The 17,651-nt window shown below is 34.9% G+C and overlaps 3 protein-coding genes across 11 annotated transcripts; 1 reads left to right on the top strand and 2 right to left on the bottom strand.

The window, feature by feature from the left end:
- Positions 1–779: 779 nt before the first annotated feature.
- On the top strand, positions 780–13,542 carry polybromo (protein). 9 transcript variants are annotated; one of them, XM_018460027.1, is made up of 27 exons: positions 780–953; positions 1,877–1,993; positions 2,111–2,356; positions 2,779–2,907; positions 2,986–3,165; positions 3,246–3,687; positions 3,772–3,884; positions 3,984–4,082; positions 4,307–4,369; positions 4,665–4,817; positions 4,888–5,055; positions 5,125–5,288; positions 5,485–5,779; positions 7,951–8,156; positions 8,257–8,590; positions 8,683–9,261; positions 9,364–9,521; positions 9,609–9,781; positions 9,884–10,056; positions 10,192–10,263; positions 11,079–11,261; positions 11,532–11,654; positions 12,204–12,444; positions 12,526–12,676; positions 12,757–12,806; positions 12,877–12,994; positions 13,069–13,542. In XM_018460027.1, the coding sequence occupies exons 2-27, from the start codon at positions 1,889–1,891 to the stop codon at positions 13,283–13,285; spliced, it is 4,935 nt and encodes a 1,644-aa protein (XP_018315529.1). In that variant the 5' UTR covers positions 780–953; positions 1,877–1,888; the 3' UTR covers positions 13,286–13,542. The 9 variants fall into 9 exon arrangements, with proteins under 9 accessions (XP_018315529.1, XP_018315584.1, XP_018315536.1 ...); XM_018460082.1 differs by lacking the exon at positions 780–953 and adding an exon at positions 1,019–1,159; XM_018460034.1 differs by lacking the exon at positions 780–953 and adding an exon at positions 1,208–1,591.
- Positions 13,543–14,861: 1,319 nt separating this feature from the next.
- On the bottom strand, positions 14,862–15,767 carry LOC108729930 (uncharacterized). The gene is made up of 3 exons (XM_018459311.1): positions 15,558–15,767; positions 15,303–15,422; positions 14,862–15,151 (listed from the first exon to the last, which is right to left on the bottom strand). The coding sequence occupies exons 1-3, from the start codon at positions 15,625–15,627 to the stop codon at positions 15,012–15,014; spliced, it is 330 nt and encodes a 109-aa protein (XP_018314813.1). The 5' UTR covers positions 15,628–15,767; the 3' UTR covers positions 14,862–15,011.
- A 311-nt stretch (positions 15,768–16,078) lies between these two features.
- LOC108730320 (succinate dehydrogenase assembly factor 4, mitochondrial) lies at positions 16,079–17,387 on the bottom strand. The gene is made up of 4 exons (XM_018459936.1): positions 17,311–17,387; positions 16,588–16,741; positions 16,390–16,488; positions 16,079–16,306 (listed from the first exon to the last, which is right to left on the bottom strand). The coding sequence occupies exons 2-4, from the start codon at positions 16,649–16,651 to the stop codon at positions 16,137–16,139; spliced, it is 333 nt and encodes a 110-aa protein (XP_018315438.1). The 5' UTR covers positions 16,652–16,741; positions 17,311–17,387; the 3' UTR covers positions 16,079–16,136.
- Positions 17,388–17,651: the final 264 nt, after the last annotated feature.

Raw genomic sequence — 17,651 nt, 5'->3', positions numbered from 1 at the left:
GTTGGATCTATAAGTAATAACCAATTATGTTCATTTGTTCGGCGAGCAGGCTAGCCGCTTTGTCAACTTGAACGCGCCCAATGCGAGGGAATAGCGATAGCGATAGGAATAACACGATTTCAACCTATCAGAAACTGCGTATTCCGATATATCCGATTTCTGATAGGTTGAAATCATGTTATTCCTATCGCTATCGCTATTCCCTCGTACTGTGTCTTGGGCTTTACGGGCATCTTCCTTCACCCCACAAGTTTTTTTAGGAGCAGAACGGCGCGTTTGTACTCACTTGTTTTCAAAATATTTGTAATTTTAAAAATCCTGGAAAAAAGCCTGGACACAAATGTCCCCGGTATACACGGTGTGAGGGTCAATTATATATTTTTATTTATTAACAAGATATATTAACACATATAAAACTTTGTGAATATATTGCTTCTTTCTATATTGTATTATCCAATTTATAATAATTAACATATTTTAATCACGTTGCGCATAAATATTGTCTACATAAAGAAATTTGTGTAAATTTCATGTAAACAATATGTAAATATACCATGTAAATATAATTTTGTTCAACTTTGATAATAATAACCAAATGTTTACATCATCGGTCAATAGATATAATATATCAACAGTCGTTAATGTTCTTCCATTATCCGCGAGTCTCTTTAATCGATCAGTAATAAAAACCGTGCAGTTGATAAAGACGGAGTCCGTCGAACAAACGGGAAACTCTAAGATCCACGTACCGAGCGGTCGGCGAGGCCTTTATTGTACGATCAGCGGAATTGTCGGCCGCTCGCAGCATGGCGTCGACCAAGACGTGTGTCACCCTGGAACGCGGATGAGAAGCACGGTCCGCTTCGTGTTTTGCACCTTTTCGAAGGAATTTTCGCGCATACAAATGTCTCGCGCATTAATGAAACTCCTCTCATAAGGGCACGAGGAGCCAGGTGAGAATCCGGAAGAGGGGAGGGGAGGAAGAGAGAGAAAGAGAGAGAGAGAGAGAGAGAAAAGAAAGAGAAAGAGATACGTTGGTAAAACGGTGGGTACATCGAGTGGAATCTGGAATAGCCGTCGGCTCGACGGGCTTGGAATTCCGTGGCGACGATGCGGACTGCCACGGACTCGCGCATTCCGGATATGGCGGCAAATTTCGGTTGGAATGCAGCGATGCCGGGCGAGGACGAAAGAGAGAGGGGAGACGCGTGAATGCGTCCCGTTGTGAACGCGTTTGCACGCGTTTGGCCGCGGTGCGGTTGATGATCGATGGAGACGGAAAATGCGTTGTTCACGGCGCGTTTGAAATCACCACGTCGGTGCGCCGTGCACGTCGACCGCGTTTTGAAGCGCAGTGGCGACTTATCATGGCGGCGTGATTTTTTTTAGCTGCCAGTCCGTGCGTGTCTCTGTCTCTCTCTCTCTTTCTCTCTTTCGCCATCCTTCCCCTCCCCTCCCCCGTGTGTATACGTGACGTCCCGCTCCTCGAGGAATTCACTCGCAATAGTTAACTAACGCACCAGCCGAGACGTGGGTCTGAACGTGTGTGAGAGGCAAATCCTGCAACCTCATCTCCAAGACCTGGCCCACCGTACGTCGCGATAAGCTCAACGTGTGCCTCTGATAATAACGACGTAACGATACGACGAATAAGAGCCCTGCGTTTAGTTAAAGAACCCTTTTTATGTACATATACGCGCACACGTACGTGAACGTATGTATGCGCACGTACATTTGTTTACAAATTTTGTGCTCTACCAACGATAACTAACGGCCCTCGCTTCGCGACCGCGACAGCATTTTGCGGACGATGTAGCGGCGCTCTGTTGTAGATACACAGCTAAAGGATCATCTTATACCTTGTAACTTTTTTAAGGTATACCTCAGGATGAACAAGCGACGTAGAACGTCCTCGGTGGCGAGTCGTGGCACCGAGGACGACGGTGACGATACCCCGCCCGAGCCGACGAAGAGAAGGAAAAAACTGGATCCTGTGAGTGTGTGCGAGCGCACTTTCTTTCTGCGCCGTGATCTCTCCTAATATTTGTACATAGATTGCGTATGCTGTATACATGGAATATACGTTGCTAATAGCCTTTTACTTGTACAGAGCGATTTGTGCCAACAACTCTATGAAATACTTCGTAATCAAAAGAAGGAAGATGGATCCCTGCTGTGTGACGCATTTATACGCGTGCCGAAACGTAGACAGGAGCCAGGATATTACGAGGTCGTTTCCAATCCCATAGACCTGTTGAAAGTACAGCAGAAGCTGAAAACTGACGAATATCGCGATATGGACGATCTCGCTGCTGATATTCAGCTTATGGTAAACAATGCCAAAGCTTTCTATATGGTAAGTTCCTAAATTCTATTTGTATCAATTTATTCAAATAGATATTAAAGTATGCATGAGATGTTTGATTATTGTTTGTCAAAGTGAAAAGATTTCAATATGCAGTTTACAGGATTGGATATATACTTAAATTCACTTTGAACTATTTAAGCTAAGATCTGCTTTGACCAAAAACAAGTTTTTTCTCTCAATTGATTTATTCTCGTTAGTGTAATATAAATTATTGTTATTGATAGTTATTTCTAAGGTCTATTTTCTGTAACTGAATTAGGATGTATATACTTACGGAACTTAAAGTAAAATAGATACATGTTTGATATTTGGTAAATGTTAGAAACAAAGTTTTAATATAATCTAGTATAGGAATAAAAAACAAACTTGTAGAGTTGAAATCTTCTTGTTATGTGTAATAATTTTTATAGCGTACATCTCCTGAATATAAAGATGCAACTGAACTGTGGGAATTATGTTTAAATACTAAAAACCGTATTATGGAAGAATATGAAGAACCAGAACCTAAAGGAAAACTCATTCTAAAAGTTGGCAGATTGGTAATGTTTGATTGAGTTTTAGTTTGTTGCATATGCATACAATGTGGTGAGATTATTAATCCATCGATTCATGTTTAGGCACGTAAAGTAACAACGCGACAAGACGATGCAGAAGATACTTCAGAAAGTTCAACGAATCTCGACGAGGAAACTATGCAGCTATTTGAAGATTTATTTGCAGCAGTTATGACAGCAACTGATCCCTCTGACAATAACAGACCTCTTCATATTATGTTTCAACTCAAACCGTCTAAAAAGGTTTTTAATCTGTTTTAAATTGCCATTGAATTGGTATACTTGATGTTTATTTGTAATCGCTTTAACGTATTTTATCATAGCTTTATCCCGAGTATTACGATGTCATCGAGACACCGATTGATTTGAAGACTATTGCGAGGAAAATTCAAGAATGTGCATACAGCTCACTTAGCGATATGGAGAAAGATTTAATGCTCATGTGCCGTAACGCCTGTCAATTTAATGAGCCTGGTTCGCAAATTTATAAGGATGCCAAACTTTTGAAGAAGATAATTACCGCAGCCGCGAGAAGGCAAGACAGCGGATTTGGTAGCGGTATTAAGATCGCTACAACTGCACCATCTACGAGAAGCAAAAGAGGCAGTCGTACCATGGCGCAATCGTTAATAGCACAAACTGCATCATTACGTGACGAAGATGACGAGAGCGATGATGAGGAAGAAGAACCTGCTGAGACTGAAGAAGTTGACAATCCACAGTGGCAATTGTTTCAAACTATTCGGACGGCTCCTAATAATCAAGGTACGACTTTCATGATATTATAATATTACAAATCTATTATAGTACTTAATTGTTGGTGTAATGCCATAACTATGTATTGCATAGGTGTAAGGATGAGCGAATATTTTTGGAAGCTTCCATCAAAGAGATTATATCCTGATTACTATAAGACGATTAAGAATCCTATATCTTTATTACAAATACGTACAAAGATAAAGGTATATATTATCATATTATAAAAGAATGGTTTATTTATATTAATATGTTACATTGTCATAATATTAAAGCTTATGTTTATCCTCAATCACAATTTTCAGAAATGCGAATATGGTACTGTTAGTGAAGTAGCTGGAGATATGAATATCATGTTTGAAAATGCAAAGAAATATAACATGCATACTTCTCGACTGTACAAGGTAATAATTTTGTAATTAATGTACATTTTACTTTAAGTTAATTGCCATTATGCGTTTAATTACAAACATAATTAAAAAAATGTTATAAAATATATGATACATATAAGTGTTTCACAGTTCTTCATCGAATTCAAAAAAAATTTAGTAATCCAATAAAATTGAGAAATATCACTAATGTACAATAATCGCAGTATAGTTATTTACGCGTTTTTGTTTTATTACAGTGTGCTGTTAAATTGCAAAAAATAATGCAAGAGAAAGTACAAGAACTCTTAGAATTCGATCAGGTAATATACTGTGTAAATTAAACATGATGATTTAATCTTGCTGATCTGTTCAAATACTACAACATTACATTGTTGGGGTTAATATTATTAAAAAACTCTAAAAAATAAAACAATTTCACAGTGAAAAGATATTATTTTGACAGATGAAGTCATTAAATATCAGAGAAAAAAATTTAGAAAAAGATAGTAAGAAAATAAATTACATTTTGGGTCAGACTCGAACAGACTAGCGGGGTTAATCACGTATTTTTTTGAAAAGTGGATGTAATAAATTAAGTATTCGATATCTCTGTAGGACTCTGATTCAGATAGCGAATCCGAAAACAGTTCGCAGCAACCTAAATTGATTAAACGTGCTTCGAACTTATTGACACGAGGGAAGTACAAAGACAATATACCACTGAAGAAGAGATTGTATGCATTAGTCAAGTGTGTCATAGAATACGTTGTAAGTAATTCCAAAACTCGTTACATTCGATATATTCGGTCGACGTATAGCATGCCGTTTTGTATTATAGTGCGAGGACGGTCGGCAACCTATGTTAATGTTTATGGAGAAGCCTTCCAAAAAATTATATCCAGATTACTATCAAGTGATAGCGGAACCCATAGACATGTTAGCGATCGAAGCCAATATTAAAGTGGAGAAATATCAAAATGAAAACGAATTAATACAAGACTTTAAGGTATTTATCATTTGAATTAATCAATCATGATAGCTTGCGTCAGATATTACGAAGTCCCTCGTTTTTTAGTTGATGTTTAATAATTGTCGCCAATATAACGAAGAAGGTTCATTGATATATGAGGACGCTAATATATTGGAGAAAGTTTTGATGGATAAGGTAAAGGAATTAGGACCCTTGCCGGATACACCTAGGTCCAAATCTTCCGCATCAACCCCAACTAGAAACGTCGGGTATGTCGTAATTCGTATAGGTGCGATCCGATTCATGCTCATGAGCATCATTTGCTTCTAACTTTGATAATAACAAGGATGAAATGGATTTAATAAAAGCGTTGTGAGCGTGAATCAGAGTCATAAAGGAGGTAACAGTACTCATTTGTTTTATCTAATTTTTCTACCTCTCTCTTTTTCTGTCGTCTATATTCAGGAGACCGAAAAAGATAGTACCGCTTCATTTACAAAAATTACGAACTCTGTACGATACTATAAAAGACTACCATGATGCAAAAGGGAGGCAATTATCTCTAATTTTCATGAAATTACCAAATAAAAATGAATATCCAGATTATTATGAGGTGATAAAACAGCCTATACACATGGAGAAGATAGCTTCTACTTTAAAGAATAATGGATATGACAATTTGGATGAATTGGTGTCCGATTTTATATTAATGTTTGACAATGCCTGCAAGTATAACGAGCCGGACTCGCAAATATATAAGGTTTGTATAGCAAAGGTTTTTTGTTTCGTAAGAGTTAAATAATACAAAACAGGGTTGCCACAGACCTGGAAAACTGGGAAAACTGGAAAAAGTCAGGGAAATTGAAATTGGTCATGAAAAACTGGGAAAAGTCAGGGGAAAAAAGTCTGGAATTTTGAAATTTTTGCTCACAATTCCCTTAAACTGCTCCTATTCCAAATAATCGTTATAATTTTTTAAATATATCTGACGTTTATATTTATAGTCAAATACGTTCAAAATTCGCGCATTTAAACGATTTTATTGAAATAATTAAAATTATATTTTCAATATATATTTTTATATGATCCGCCCTTTTTCGTTATAACTGCATTCTTTTTCTACTAATTTATTTTTTATTGATTTAAATTTACACCCAAAATTTTATTATGCTACTGAACTTTTGCGTTGTATTTAATAATATAGGCTAACTTTCCTAATCCTTGATTCTAAATATTAAAATTTACATAATTTATATTAGTCACAAAAAATTTTCTATTTTCATCTGGAAAACCTGGAAAAGTTAGGAAATTTTAAAATTCATTTTCTGTAGCAATTCTAATAAAAGTATATGTTATATCTGATTTACTGAAGAATCTATATCATCGAGATTTATTAATAATTAATAAGAACACTTTAAAAGATTTCTCGATGCAAGGCTAAGTAGCTTGAAATTGTAATGAGTTAAAAGTTGACAATATACAACTACTTTATGTTTGCATTAAACTTCAGTTACAAGTTCTAATGTTTTTTTTTAAATACATTAAAAATATTTTTGGAAAATATTTAAGAATAAGATAGAATCATACTGAAAAAAATGTAAAATAAAATTTTGTTATCCATCTTTAATTAACACAAAAGAATTAAACTTCGATTGTGAGATCTAATTTCCTTTAAAACATTTTTATGTTAAAAGATATTTAAGAAAAGATTACACTGAATGAAACTTTAAAATAAGACCCTATTATCTATCATTAATGGACACAAAAACATTAGGTCCGTTCGCGTTGCTTGCATTTTTTGCACTCAGCATCATTGCTTCATTCTTTCCAACGTCCAAATATATATTTATCTCGTTTTAAGTTCAAAATTTTTGGGGAATTTTGAGCAACACGAACAGACCTATTGTCTGATTCCTTAGTGACGTACAATTCTATTTAAAATTATGATTTCTGACATTGAATATTTTCCAGATATTGTTAAGAAAATTAAATAGTATATTAAGCCAGAGATATTTTAAGAATATTTAATCTGCAAACAAATTGGTTTCTAATTTATCTTGCAATATTTATTTTTCTCATAATTTTTTTGAGAAGGTAGAAACATTGAAAATTTATCAAGTTTGTAGAAACTATGTTTTAAATCAATTTTCTCGAAAATATATTGATTTAAAGCATAGTTTTCAAAAATTTGGTAAATTTTAGACTAAAATTCTAATATGAAATACAGAATCCTCAAATCGAGAGTCAGAATATTTGCGGATGGATATTTCAATTGAATTTTCGCGGCAAAAGATGGAAAGCCCAATCTGGCCCAATCTGTTTACGGTAGAAGTTTAGAGGTTACGTGAAAGGCTTCCTCTGCCGTCTCTTGCTTCAATCCTGTCGTACAAAGCTTTTCATTGAACAATGCTTTAGCTTGTTTCGTGAAACGCGTGGCACGCGACATTGTATAAATTTAAACAATTGTAGATACATATTTGTATATATAAAATTGTACATATAATTTATCCGTAATGTGCACGATGTTCATACATATTAACCTTGTTAGCAATTAGCGCATTTTTATCGTGATCTTCTAAATCTTTCATGTCGTATGGCGTATTTCTGAATTTTTCATGTGAATGAGTGAATTTGATTGTGTTCGCGTCAATATCCCGACGATGTTCGCACAAAGCGAGCAGAATATGTTAAATAGTAACGTGGTCCAAAACCCGTTGAAAGTGCGGCCGTGTTTCATACGCCTATTGAGAGACAAGGAATTGGATAAGCACATAAAAAGATACAAAAAGACTGAGACGAAAGTAAACAGATCAGAGTGATTTTATCTCCGTACTTTTTTTCAAATATCTATTTGCTATATATAAAACCTTTTGTCAAAGTATGGCTACAGATGCAGGTATCGCAGTGAATAACAAGATATAACTATTTTAGGATGCCTTGATACTACAAAGATTAGTGTTGCAAAGTAAATTACAACTGAGCGAGGACGAGGAAAGTGTACCTGATGTGTCAGCTGCTGTTCAAGAGATACTGGCAACAATATTTACCGCGCTTTATAATCACCAGGATGAGGAAGGAAGGTGTTACTCCGATTCTATGGCCGAACTGCCAGAGCATGATATTGTTGATGGCAAAAAGTATGGATGTGTTTCGAGTATTTTTAAATTTTCTTATTTTTATGAAAATTGTTTATTCAAATTCGGTTCCATTAACAAGTATTTCTATGTTGAAAAACAGAGTACGAGGGCTGTCATTAGATTTGATTAAGAGGAGATTAGATCGGGGAGTTTACAAAAGGCTAGATCGATTCCAAGAAGATGTTTTCACTTGCTTGGAGAGAGCACGGAAATTGTCACGTACAGACTCGCAGCCATTCGAGGATAGCGTGGAATTACAGGCATTTTTTCTACGTACTCGTGATGACATAACTCGAGACCTGTTACAGTCACCTGCGTTAAATTACACGCTTCTTGACCTGTCTGCTCAAGTAGCAGAACTTAAAAGAATAAAACAGCAACAAGAACTAAATTTACCTAACGAAGAGGAGAGTTGCGATGGAAATGAAACAAAGGTAAGTTAGATCTTGTTTCATATCAACTTGAATTTTTTAGTTTGAAGACTCATGTTAGTTTTATATGTAATTTAAAATTTTTACAACTGCAGGACTCTGAAACCAATACGGACACAAACAACACCGACAATGGAGGCTCTATGAGTTTCAATCAAGAAGTATATAGAGCTGGTGACTTTACATATATTGAGCCTACTGAGAGAGGCATGGAGTATAGCGTAGTTCTCATAGAAAGGCTTTGGACCAACGCAGATGGTCAACAAATGTTGTATGGGAATTTATTTTATAGACCTAGCGAAACATATCACGTGGCTTCGCGGAAATTCTTGGACAAGGAATTGTTTAAGAGCGACGCTCACGTGGCGGTACCTCTAGCAAAAGTAGCCGGCAGATGTTGCGTTTTAAGTGTAAAGGATTATTTTCGAATGCAACCGGAAGGTTTCCTAGAAAAGGATGTCTATGTATGTGAATCGCGTTATTCCACGAAAGCTCGAGCGTTCAAAAAAATCAAAGTCTGGAATTTCGATCCCGATCATTTGACATTGGTTCCTAGAGATAAGCCACTAGAACCGAAACGAGTAATCTCGGTGTACAAAGAACGGCTGGAAAAGCATAAAGAAGAGATCGCTGAATTAGAGGAAGGAGAAAAATTGATGGAAAAGGAAAGACCTGTTAGTAACTGAATCAATATCTTCTTCGTTTGCTTGAAATATCAACTCTTCCTCTGTTTAATTATTTTGATTATTCTGTTTAACGTATCTCTTATCTTACAGAATGTGATATTGTATAACCCAGAAGATACCGAGAACACATATTATGAACAGTATAGCACATGCGCGGGATCTGTGAAAACCGGTGATTTTGTTTATGTAGCGACAGACGGGGGCAGGCAACAAATAGCGCAAGTTGATGCTATATGGTTAACCAAAGAGTAAGTAATAAATCCGTAATGAAATATTAATTTTTTATATTACTGTTTATATTACACGATATGTAATATGCCGTCCCGTGTTTTTAGCGGGAAGTGTTATTTCAAAGGTCCATGGTTATTGATGCCTACAGATGTGCCACATACGCCTACAAAATTATTTTATAAACAAGAGTTGTTTTTATCTACTGTGGATGGTACTCATCCTATTGTAGCTATTGTTGGAAAGTGTGCCGTCCTTGATTACGGGGAGTATATATGTAGTGAGTGTTTATCATTCCATCATTTAATGAATTTAAATGTGTGAAATTAAAAAATGAAATACATTATTATTAATGATACATTATTATCAATGAATTATACAGGCAGACCGACAGAGATACCAGAAGATGACGTGTACATTTGCGAATCGCTTTATGACGAAAGTAAAAGTTTGATGAAAAAGCTTAGCCAAGATGGTTTTAAGAAGTTCAATCACACGTCGGCGGTAACTGAAGACGAAACCTATTTCTTCCGAAGGCCTATTAATCCTGCTAAAGTATGTATGATAGTTAAACATATTGACTAACATAAATGCATATTTAAACTATTCGGCGAATAATAAGATATGTTCTTAGTTCATTCTATGCAACTAACTGTGAAATTATTGCTTTGCATGGCGTGTTTGTTGTAGGTTTCGAGCGACGTGGCTCAGACGCAAAGTCAAGTCAAGTCCATTACGCCCAGCTCGGCTCAGTTTGAAATGGTAATTACTAATTACGAAATCTTATATCTTTTGTTTTTAGTAACGTACATACAATATGCAATCGCACGTTCCTTCAAGAAATCACACGCAAGCTGATATAGCAAAAGTCTAATCGCCAATATGTCCACTCGTAAAAAGACGAAAGGCGAAACATGCTTTTCTCTAAATCTAATTGAATTATTTTGCGTGTGATACAAGTATTTTTGTTATATCAACAGAATGCATTTACACGCATGTTTTCGATCTATATGCCGGCATATTCATTCTTTTTTTTTTTGTTTTGATTATGTAATTATGTGTTAGTATTTGTGTCTCGAGCGGTTTCATCCGACAATTTCAAATCAGAGCACCTGTTGGGTTTATCGCTAGTATGTTATACGAATGCAAAACACACCACCGAAAGATCTTGCTTCCATGTCATTCTAATCCAACTAATGTAAGAATGAAGAATTCGCTTTGGAGTATACATATTAACTAATCTGTTAATGCAAAAAGTTTCAATTAATTAATAATTGACACGTTGCGATTATATATACGTTACATATTACGATGTACATATGTTGATGATGTCGAATTGAAAACAAAACGGATGTTATATCAGTTGCATTACATTCGAAAGAGAGATTAAAGTATACGGAATATAACGTAAATGGGAGAATGTCGCGATTAGTTTTCTTTGGACGGACGTGAAGAAGGAGGGGGCGTTTCTTTTATTATGTACAACTTTTTCTACTGGATAAAGTCGCGAAAAAATATATCTCGTGATCGGTAATAAGGGATAACGAAGGTAACATAAACATAAATAAATGGTATAGGAAGCGTCACCATTGTTACCGAAGCTGGAACCAGATGTACTAAGCATGGGGGTAGGATTAGGAGTGGGAGTGGGAGTAGGAGTTGGGGAAGACAGCATGGATGCTGGTGGTCCATCATCCGTTGGATCTACGGAAGCTCAACCGGTGCTCTCCAATGCTCAGACACCTGTGTCGACTAAGAAGGTAGGCTTTACCGTGACCATTTTATTTTTATTTTTTTTTCATTCTTATCAATTATTGTCACACGTCATATTTTGTTTATTTTATTTTTCTTTTTATTTAGAGAAATATGCCAGCATACATACCTCTTTTTGTTCTCTGCACCGTTTGAAGACACCATTTGTCTTAATAATAGATCGACAATTTGATGTTACCTCTGTTAAGAGATGTAAAGGCAATATGCTCGTTTACATGAACACGGTGACATTATAATTTGTTTTCTCTTCTGTTTAGAAAACGGCGGGTAAGAAATTAGTTACGGGCTATATTTTGTATTCGAGTAAAATGCGAACGCAGATTACACAAAACAATCCTGAATCATCCTTCGGAGAGATTAGCAGAATTGTTGGCAACGAGGTATTTATTTCTTTTTCACTGTTGATTTTTTAGTTTATTAATAATGGAGTTTCGATGAAGGAATGTATGCAGAATAAACTTTGATCAGACATTTATGTGATAAGGCAAAAAGATTTAAAAAACATAATTAACTATGTATAAAAGTCACTTTGCATACACACCGCTAAAATATTATTCAGCATACTTGGTCCTTTATCCAAATAAATTATATTATATGGCTACTCTTTATTCTTATAAATATAGATGTCTTGTGTGTACAAAATACAATAATGCATCTTCTGCATTCTTTTATAAGAGTAGTATATCAGCTTCTAATTTTGCATATACACATTGTAATTTGTATCGTCTCCGCCTTGATATGTTACCGTCATTATTCAATGTATAAACGTTATTTGTATCCAGTCTTTCGTGAAGAAGAGAGTAGCCATTGAAACAGTTTGTCGAACCACTTTTAAAACGGCAAAAATGGTTTTGCCAACTGTTTGCTAACGGATTACGAGCAACGAAACGGGATTGATTACGTAAAACGTAAAACCACTTTCGTTCTAGTGGAGGAAATTACCGGCGGGAGAGAAGCAAGCATGGGAGGAACGGGCGATCAAAATGAACGAAGACGGCGGTCAGCTGAAGGGTACACCTACAGTAGGCACGAACGCCACGCAGGATGTTGTGTACGAATGTTGTTGGGACAATTGCGACTGGCAGTTCGAGGACATGACCGATTGCATCGATCACTGCATCGCGGAACAGAACGGTCACGTACAATCGTCGTTTGTAAATGCACCTAGCGGTGAGTACAGCCGCAGCCGCGCAGCGCGACATGGAATAATGCAAAGAACTAAATTGTACCGATATTATATCAATGTTATAGACGTGGAGTATCAATGCCAATGGCGTGGTTGCGGCCGAACGAAGAAATCTGTCCCACCGTTCCCGAGTGTACAGAGACTCGCAAGACACGTTAAGGAGGTACATATTCTCAAGTCGCATGGACGCATAATACCACCTTCTGAGAGGAGCAAGTAAGAATTTATCCTCTTTTTTTCGTATATCATTTTATAAAATACGTTTTTATGAATACCATGCGTTTATGTTCTTGCAGAAATTACATGCCTTCAAAAGGACCCACGGTATTGCCTCCAATGGAAACAGGTAATTACATATTATTTTTAATTTTACGTAAACGCGTGATATGAATAAGGGAAAAACACATTTCACTTAGAAACTTTAGTAGCTGCAACTCAGACGAGCAGTTTGCCCGCCACTAAACAACCAGAGCCGATATTTGTCGCGGTACCACCAAGGCCAAGTCGCGTATTGCATTCGGACGCCTATTTGAGGTAGGCTTAAGCTAAATTTTGTGAAAAATTATCTTTGAACATCATACTGAATCATATTCTTCTTTCGCTTGTAGGTACATCGAAGGTCTAAACGTAGAGAATCGTTACATATCAAATTGGGATAAACAGATGAACGCTAATCCGGATAATACGCAAATCCCTGATGTGACGAAGCTGCCCGCCGAATGGCTGGGCAATGGTGTTGGAAATCATGGGAATGTGGTAAACGCCTTGTGGACACTCAGAAACATGATGATGCGGGATGTGTTAGCCATCAATAAAACTTTATAGTTTATAAATTGTTAAAATTAATAATTTTTGAACATGCAAAATACACGTAACCTACACTACACAGACCCGTCGACGCCAGATGAAAGACTGACGGTATTCGATCGTTTAAATGATATTTATATTTAGAATTTTCTTTCTCTTCTTCTAATACTTAATTTTACTTTATTTATCTACGTTCTAAGTTTGATGATATATATTTCAAAATATCTTTAGGCAATTCTGCAAGTTGACTATGTTTGAAATTTATTTTAATCACTCAGGCATTATTTATATGATGACAAGAAATTTGTTTTTTTTTTTTTTGCGAATAAAATGTTTACGCTTTTTTTGTTTGTATTAAATCAATTCTGTTTTAAGTACTTTATACCACATGTTGCATAGAACTATACGATGTGTGTACATAAAAAAAATCGTATATATATATATATATATATAGAAGATCATTATGTAAATACGTCTGCTGATTTTGATTTTTCACTTTTGAACAAAATTTTATACGTTCTGTATAGCGCAACACATATTCTTGTATTAAAGGACACGAAAGCTGAAACTCTTCCTGTATTAGAAACTTACATAAAATGTGAAGCTGCGTATGTATATAGAAAGAAAAAACGAAGCAGTGTACTGATAATGCAACCGACATCGCGCTTCTTATCAGTGCTACTTTCATATTCTCAGAAGGTGTTGAAGAGACATAGTGAAATTAATCAAATGATCTATTCGCTATTGACCAATAGTCGAGAAGGAAAAGAAAAAAGGATGAAATTCTGCGCCTCGTATGCAACAGTGTAAACCTCGTAGCATATTATTTTTTAAGAATTTTCGATACGATTGGAAGAATTTTGAAAACGTACATACTGGCAAATACAAAATGAAATTTTTACTACAGTATCGTGTACATATGTTTCTTGATACGATGTATCTATAGAATTAACTACGCTCCTTTTCTACGTGAATGATTTAGCCGTTAATTCTTTGAAAATTTATTATATATCTTGGCTAAATAAATTTTCGCTGCTACTGGCGTGAAAATATGTTTTAATGACTGTGGATCGATTTAAATTCATCCGTTAACGGAGCTGTGCATTCGATCCTTTACACAGTCATAGTATATACGTTGATATTATTAATGATTTAGTTGAATATTCGTTTTCTCATTAGTAGCGAAAAATTTAACCGCTTTGATGTATAAAATGTTTGTTATCCTAACTTACAGTATTCAGTATTTGACAAAGTGTTGCATATTTTTATATGTATAATGTACTGATAATCTCTACATTATGACGTAATTAAGCTTTTTGTGTAGATTGCCATAGTGCCAGACTTTCGGAAAGAAAGTCATGTGAAGTTAACAATACCAAACATGGAATGTCGTTACTAATAAATTTATAGTAACTTCTGAAAACTTACTCGGGTATCGTAATCCAGCAAAAAAGGCTCACTTTTGTACAATGTAATTTATTACCTCTCATTGATATACAATTTTTGTTCTATAACATAATCTCTTTCATATACATCTACTAATTTATATATTTTTTCATATTAAGAAACAATTTTGATTTATTTCACTTAACACTGATCGAAATAATTAAATCTAATTTATTTTCCGCATATAGTTACAAATGCAAAAATTGATCATTGCAAGTCAAGAAGTAAGAATTCTTTCGAGTTCTTTAAATATATTTATAGAAACTGTATTAAAAAATATACACACGATGTTTCCGTTTCAAAAATCACTGACTCTGCCACCGTGCTGCCAGTCTCCCCATTTAGTAGGGTCTTTTTCACAATTTGTTATCAGTTCTCCAGTTCTTGGGTCGGTTTTCACTAATACTAAATCCACGAACCTTTCCCGCGGTCCTACTTCTATGTATCGGTCAGAAAAAAATCAGTGAAAATTCCTGAAGCTTTGAGCGTAATCAATTTCTTGTGGAAGCTTTTATCGTATCATTATAAAAGGATCCCGTATCAATATCTTTACGCATTGTATTAATTTTTATTAATCGCTATTACATACTTGGTATCGGTTGCAATTTAAGTTTCTCGTGGAACTGCTTCATACGTGGCGACTCTCGGGTGTTCTCCGAGGACTCATTTAAAGTCTCATTTAAAGTCTTCGGTTTTAGGAAAAAAGCACCTAAATGTATTACTTATTTAATTTTTATATTCAATGGAATGAAGATTTTATATATAATATAGCAAGAACAAAGATTATTCGCAAAAATCTATTGAAGTTTGCAAACTTAAAATATTCTGAAGCATCAATACATACTTGTGACAAATCGTCTATAACTTCTTGCTTGTAGATTCGTCAAAATATTACAATTTAAGCGAATCATCATGCGAATGTTTTATGGAGAAACTAACATGCGGTTGTCTGCAATCCTATGAAAACAATGATGTGACAATTTTTATAATTTTGGTAATAAAACACTGTCGCCAATATGGCTAGATCGCATTGAATGTTTTGTCTCGCAAGAAGCAGTTAATAACATTTTCAATTTCGCGTTTACTTCAATTTTTGAAAATGAAATGAAATGTTTTGAGCTTAAAATTCAAATATTAATTCAATCCTTATATGGTTAATCTAGCTACGTTGTTTTAAATCAATATTTCATTCAGATAAATTTGTTACATTACCTAATTTTATTAAAATTTAGTTACAAGATCCAATTGTTATGAGAGATATATCGATTAGCTTGATACCAAAATAAACTTTTTGTATCATGTAACAATTGTATCATATTGTATTTCAAAGCAGAGTTTTTTAAGTTTTAAATATCAAATGTTTTAATAACAATTTCTAATTATTATTAACAAATGAATTGCGCTATTCTTAAACAAGGCTGATTCAGAAGTCCGACACACGACCTTTTCTTTCCCAATCGCCATAACGAGTCGGCTCTGGTCCACGGGGACCTCCGATTTCGCCTGTTTCTGGATTGGTGTTGTTCGGGAATGGTTTCAGAGGTTCTTGCTCTTGATAAGGATGCTTGCCCTCTTCCAATTCATCCAATTTCTCTGTCACGTTCAAAGTTCGATTTTTTTTACTGCTTTAAATCTTTGCGTAGAAATTCAGGAAAAACTGCTACTACGTAACGTACCTATAGGAGCGCGTTCGCGCAATTTTTTCCTGAATTCACGTAATCTCGGACTCTCGCCGACCTCGTCTGTGCTTTTAGATGAAAACGGACATGTGAATCCTTTTAAAAGAACATCAATGGGAACATTAAAAATGTACATCGTGTCAATTTCAATGGATGGACAAACTCGCCAATGTTTGGTCATCTACAAATTCATACCTCTCATGTATAGCCGCAATAATTGACGTGAGCTTGTTGAAACTGCGCAATTAATTCCTGCCATTGCTCTCAAATTGATTTCTATACTCCTCGAAAATAAGATCACACCTAGTCGATATACATCTGTTTCTTTTCAACCTCACTGTTTCCAATCCTTTGAAATCACAAAAGCTAGGTTTGTTATGTGTCATCCATATAAGAGTTATGAGTTCTTTAAAAAATTTATTTATAGTAAAACATGTGTCACATAAGAAGGATGTTGGATCACGTAAATGTACTAAATGTGGGAGCTGTCGTAGCCTATATATAAAACAGATTTATTCAAATTCGTATCATTTTTATTTTACAAAGGTATTTTATGTGTAATAATAAATGAATAATAATATACGATGCACATTAGACTTCCAAATTATTACCTGTGTGATTATTTTGTTAAACACTATGTTTATTATACACAAACAAGCGACAAATATTTCATTATCTATACTTAAATAATTTTTTCAAAAAGATTAATTTATGGATTTAAATGCCTTTGCAAATCCCTTTCGAGGGAAATATTTACATGACATTTTGCAATGAAGATCAGGTTAAGTTCAAAGATCTATAGTATATATTTAATAGTACGATATAATATAATCATTACATAATAAATTATAGATAAGATAATTAAGCAACTAATTAATCGCTATCATTTCTATTTATGTGATTGTTTCTAAATCTTACATCTGTTTTATTTTATAAAAATCAATCTTTCTTCAATTTTTCTTCTTTCAGCGTCCGTCACGTTCACAAATGCGTTTCAAAACTTATCGAAAATACCGAAGCATAAACCAGGCATAAGTTAATTGAGCTTGGTGACAGTGACCCTAAAGATACATTGATCAAAACCCCTAGGTATTTCTATTCGCCATTTTGGTTCTATTTGATTGTATAGTACAGTTCGCGCAATTAATGCCTTCCCAGCCTATTGCTGGGAAAAAAATCTTCCTAGCATTCTATTCCTAGTTTGTTTCTATAATCGAGTAATGCTGGATTCACACTGCATCCGATTTTCGTCGTACGAC

This window comes from Mycetomoellerius zeteki, unplaced genomic scaffold (genome assembly GCF_001594055.1).
Source record: "Mycetomoellerius zeteki isolate Tzet28-1 unplaced genomic scaffold, Tzet1.0 scaffold119, whole genome shotgun sequence".
NCBI classification, from domain to species: Eukaryota; Metazoa; Arthropoda; class Insecta; order Hymenoptera; family Formicidae; genus Mycetomoellerius; species Mycetomoellerius zeteki.
This window is presented reverse-complemented; position numbering and strand designations above follow the sequence as displayed.

Coding starts and splice junctions, on each gene's coding strand:
- polybromo (XM_018460027.1), top strand. CDS start 1,889: ATGAACAAGCGACGTAGAACGTCCTCGGTGGCGAGTCGTGGCACCGAG. Junction 4,370..4,664: donor AACTCTTAGAATTCGATCAG/GTAATATACTGT, acceptor ATATCTCTGTAG/GACTCTGATTCAGATAGCGA. Junction 10,057..10,191: donor GGCCTATTAATCCTGCTAAA/GTATGTATGATA, acceptor TGTTTGTTGTAG/GTTTCGAGCGACGTGGCTCA.
- LOC108729930 (XM_018459311.1), bottom strand. CDS start 15,627: ATGATGATTCGCTTAAATTGTAATATTTTGACGAATCTACAAGCAAGA. Junction 15,423..15,557: donor TTATAGACGATTTGTCACAA/GTATGTATTGAT, acceptor TAATACATTTAG/GTGCTTTTTTCCTAAAACCG. Junction 15,152..15,302: donor TAAATTGCAACCGATACCAA/GTATGTAATAGC, acceptor ACCGATACATAG/AAGTAGGACCGCGGGAAAGG.
- LOC108730320 (XM_018459936.1), bottom strand. CDS start 16,651: ATGGCAGGAATTAATTGCGCAGTTTCAACAAGCTCACGTCAATTATTG. Junction 16,489..16,587: donor ATTGCGGCTATACATGAGAG/GTATGAATTTGT, acceptor TTCTTTTAAAAG/GATTCACATGTCCGTTTTCA. Junction 16,307..16,389: donor GCGCGAACGCGCTCCTATAG/GTACGTTACGTA, acceptor TGAACGTGACAG/AGAAATTGGATGAATTGGAA.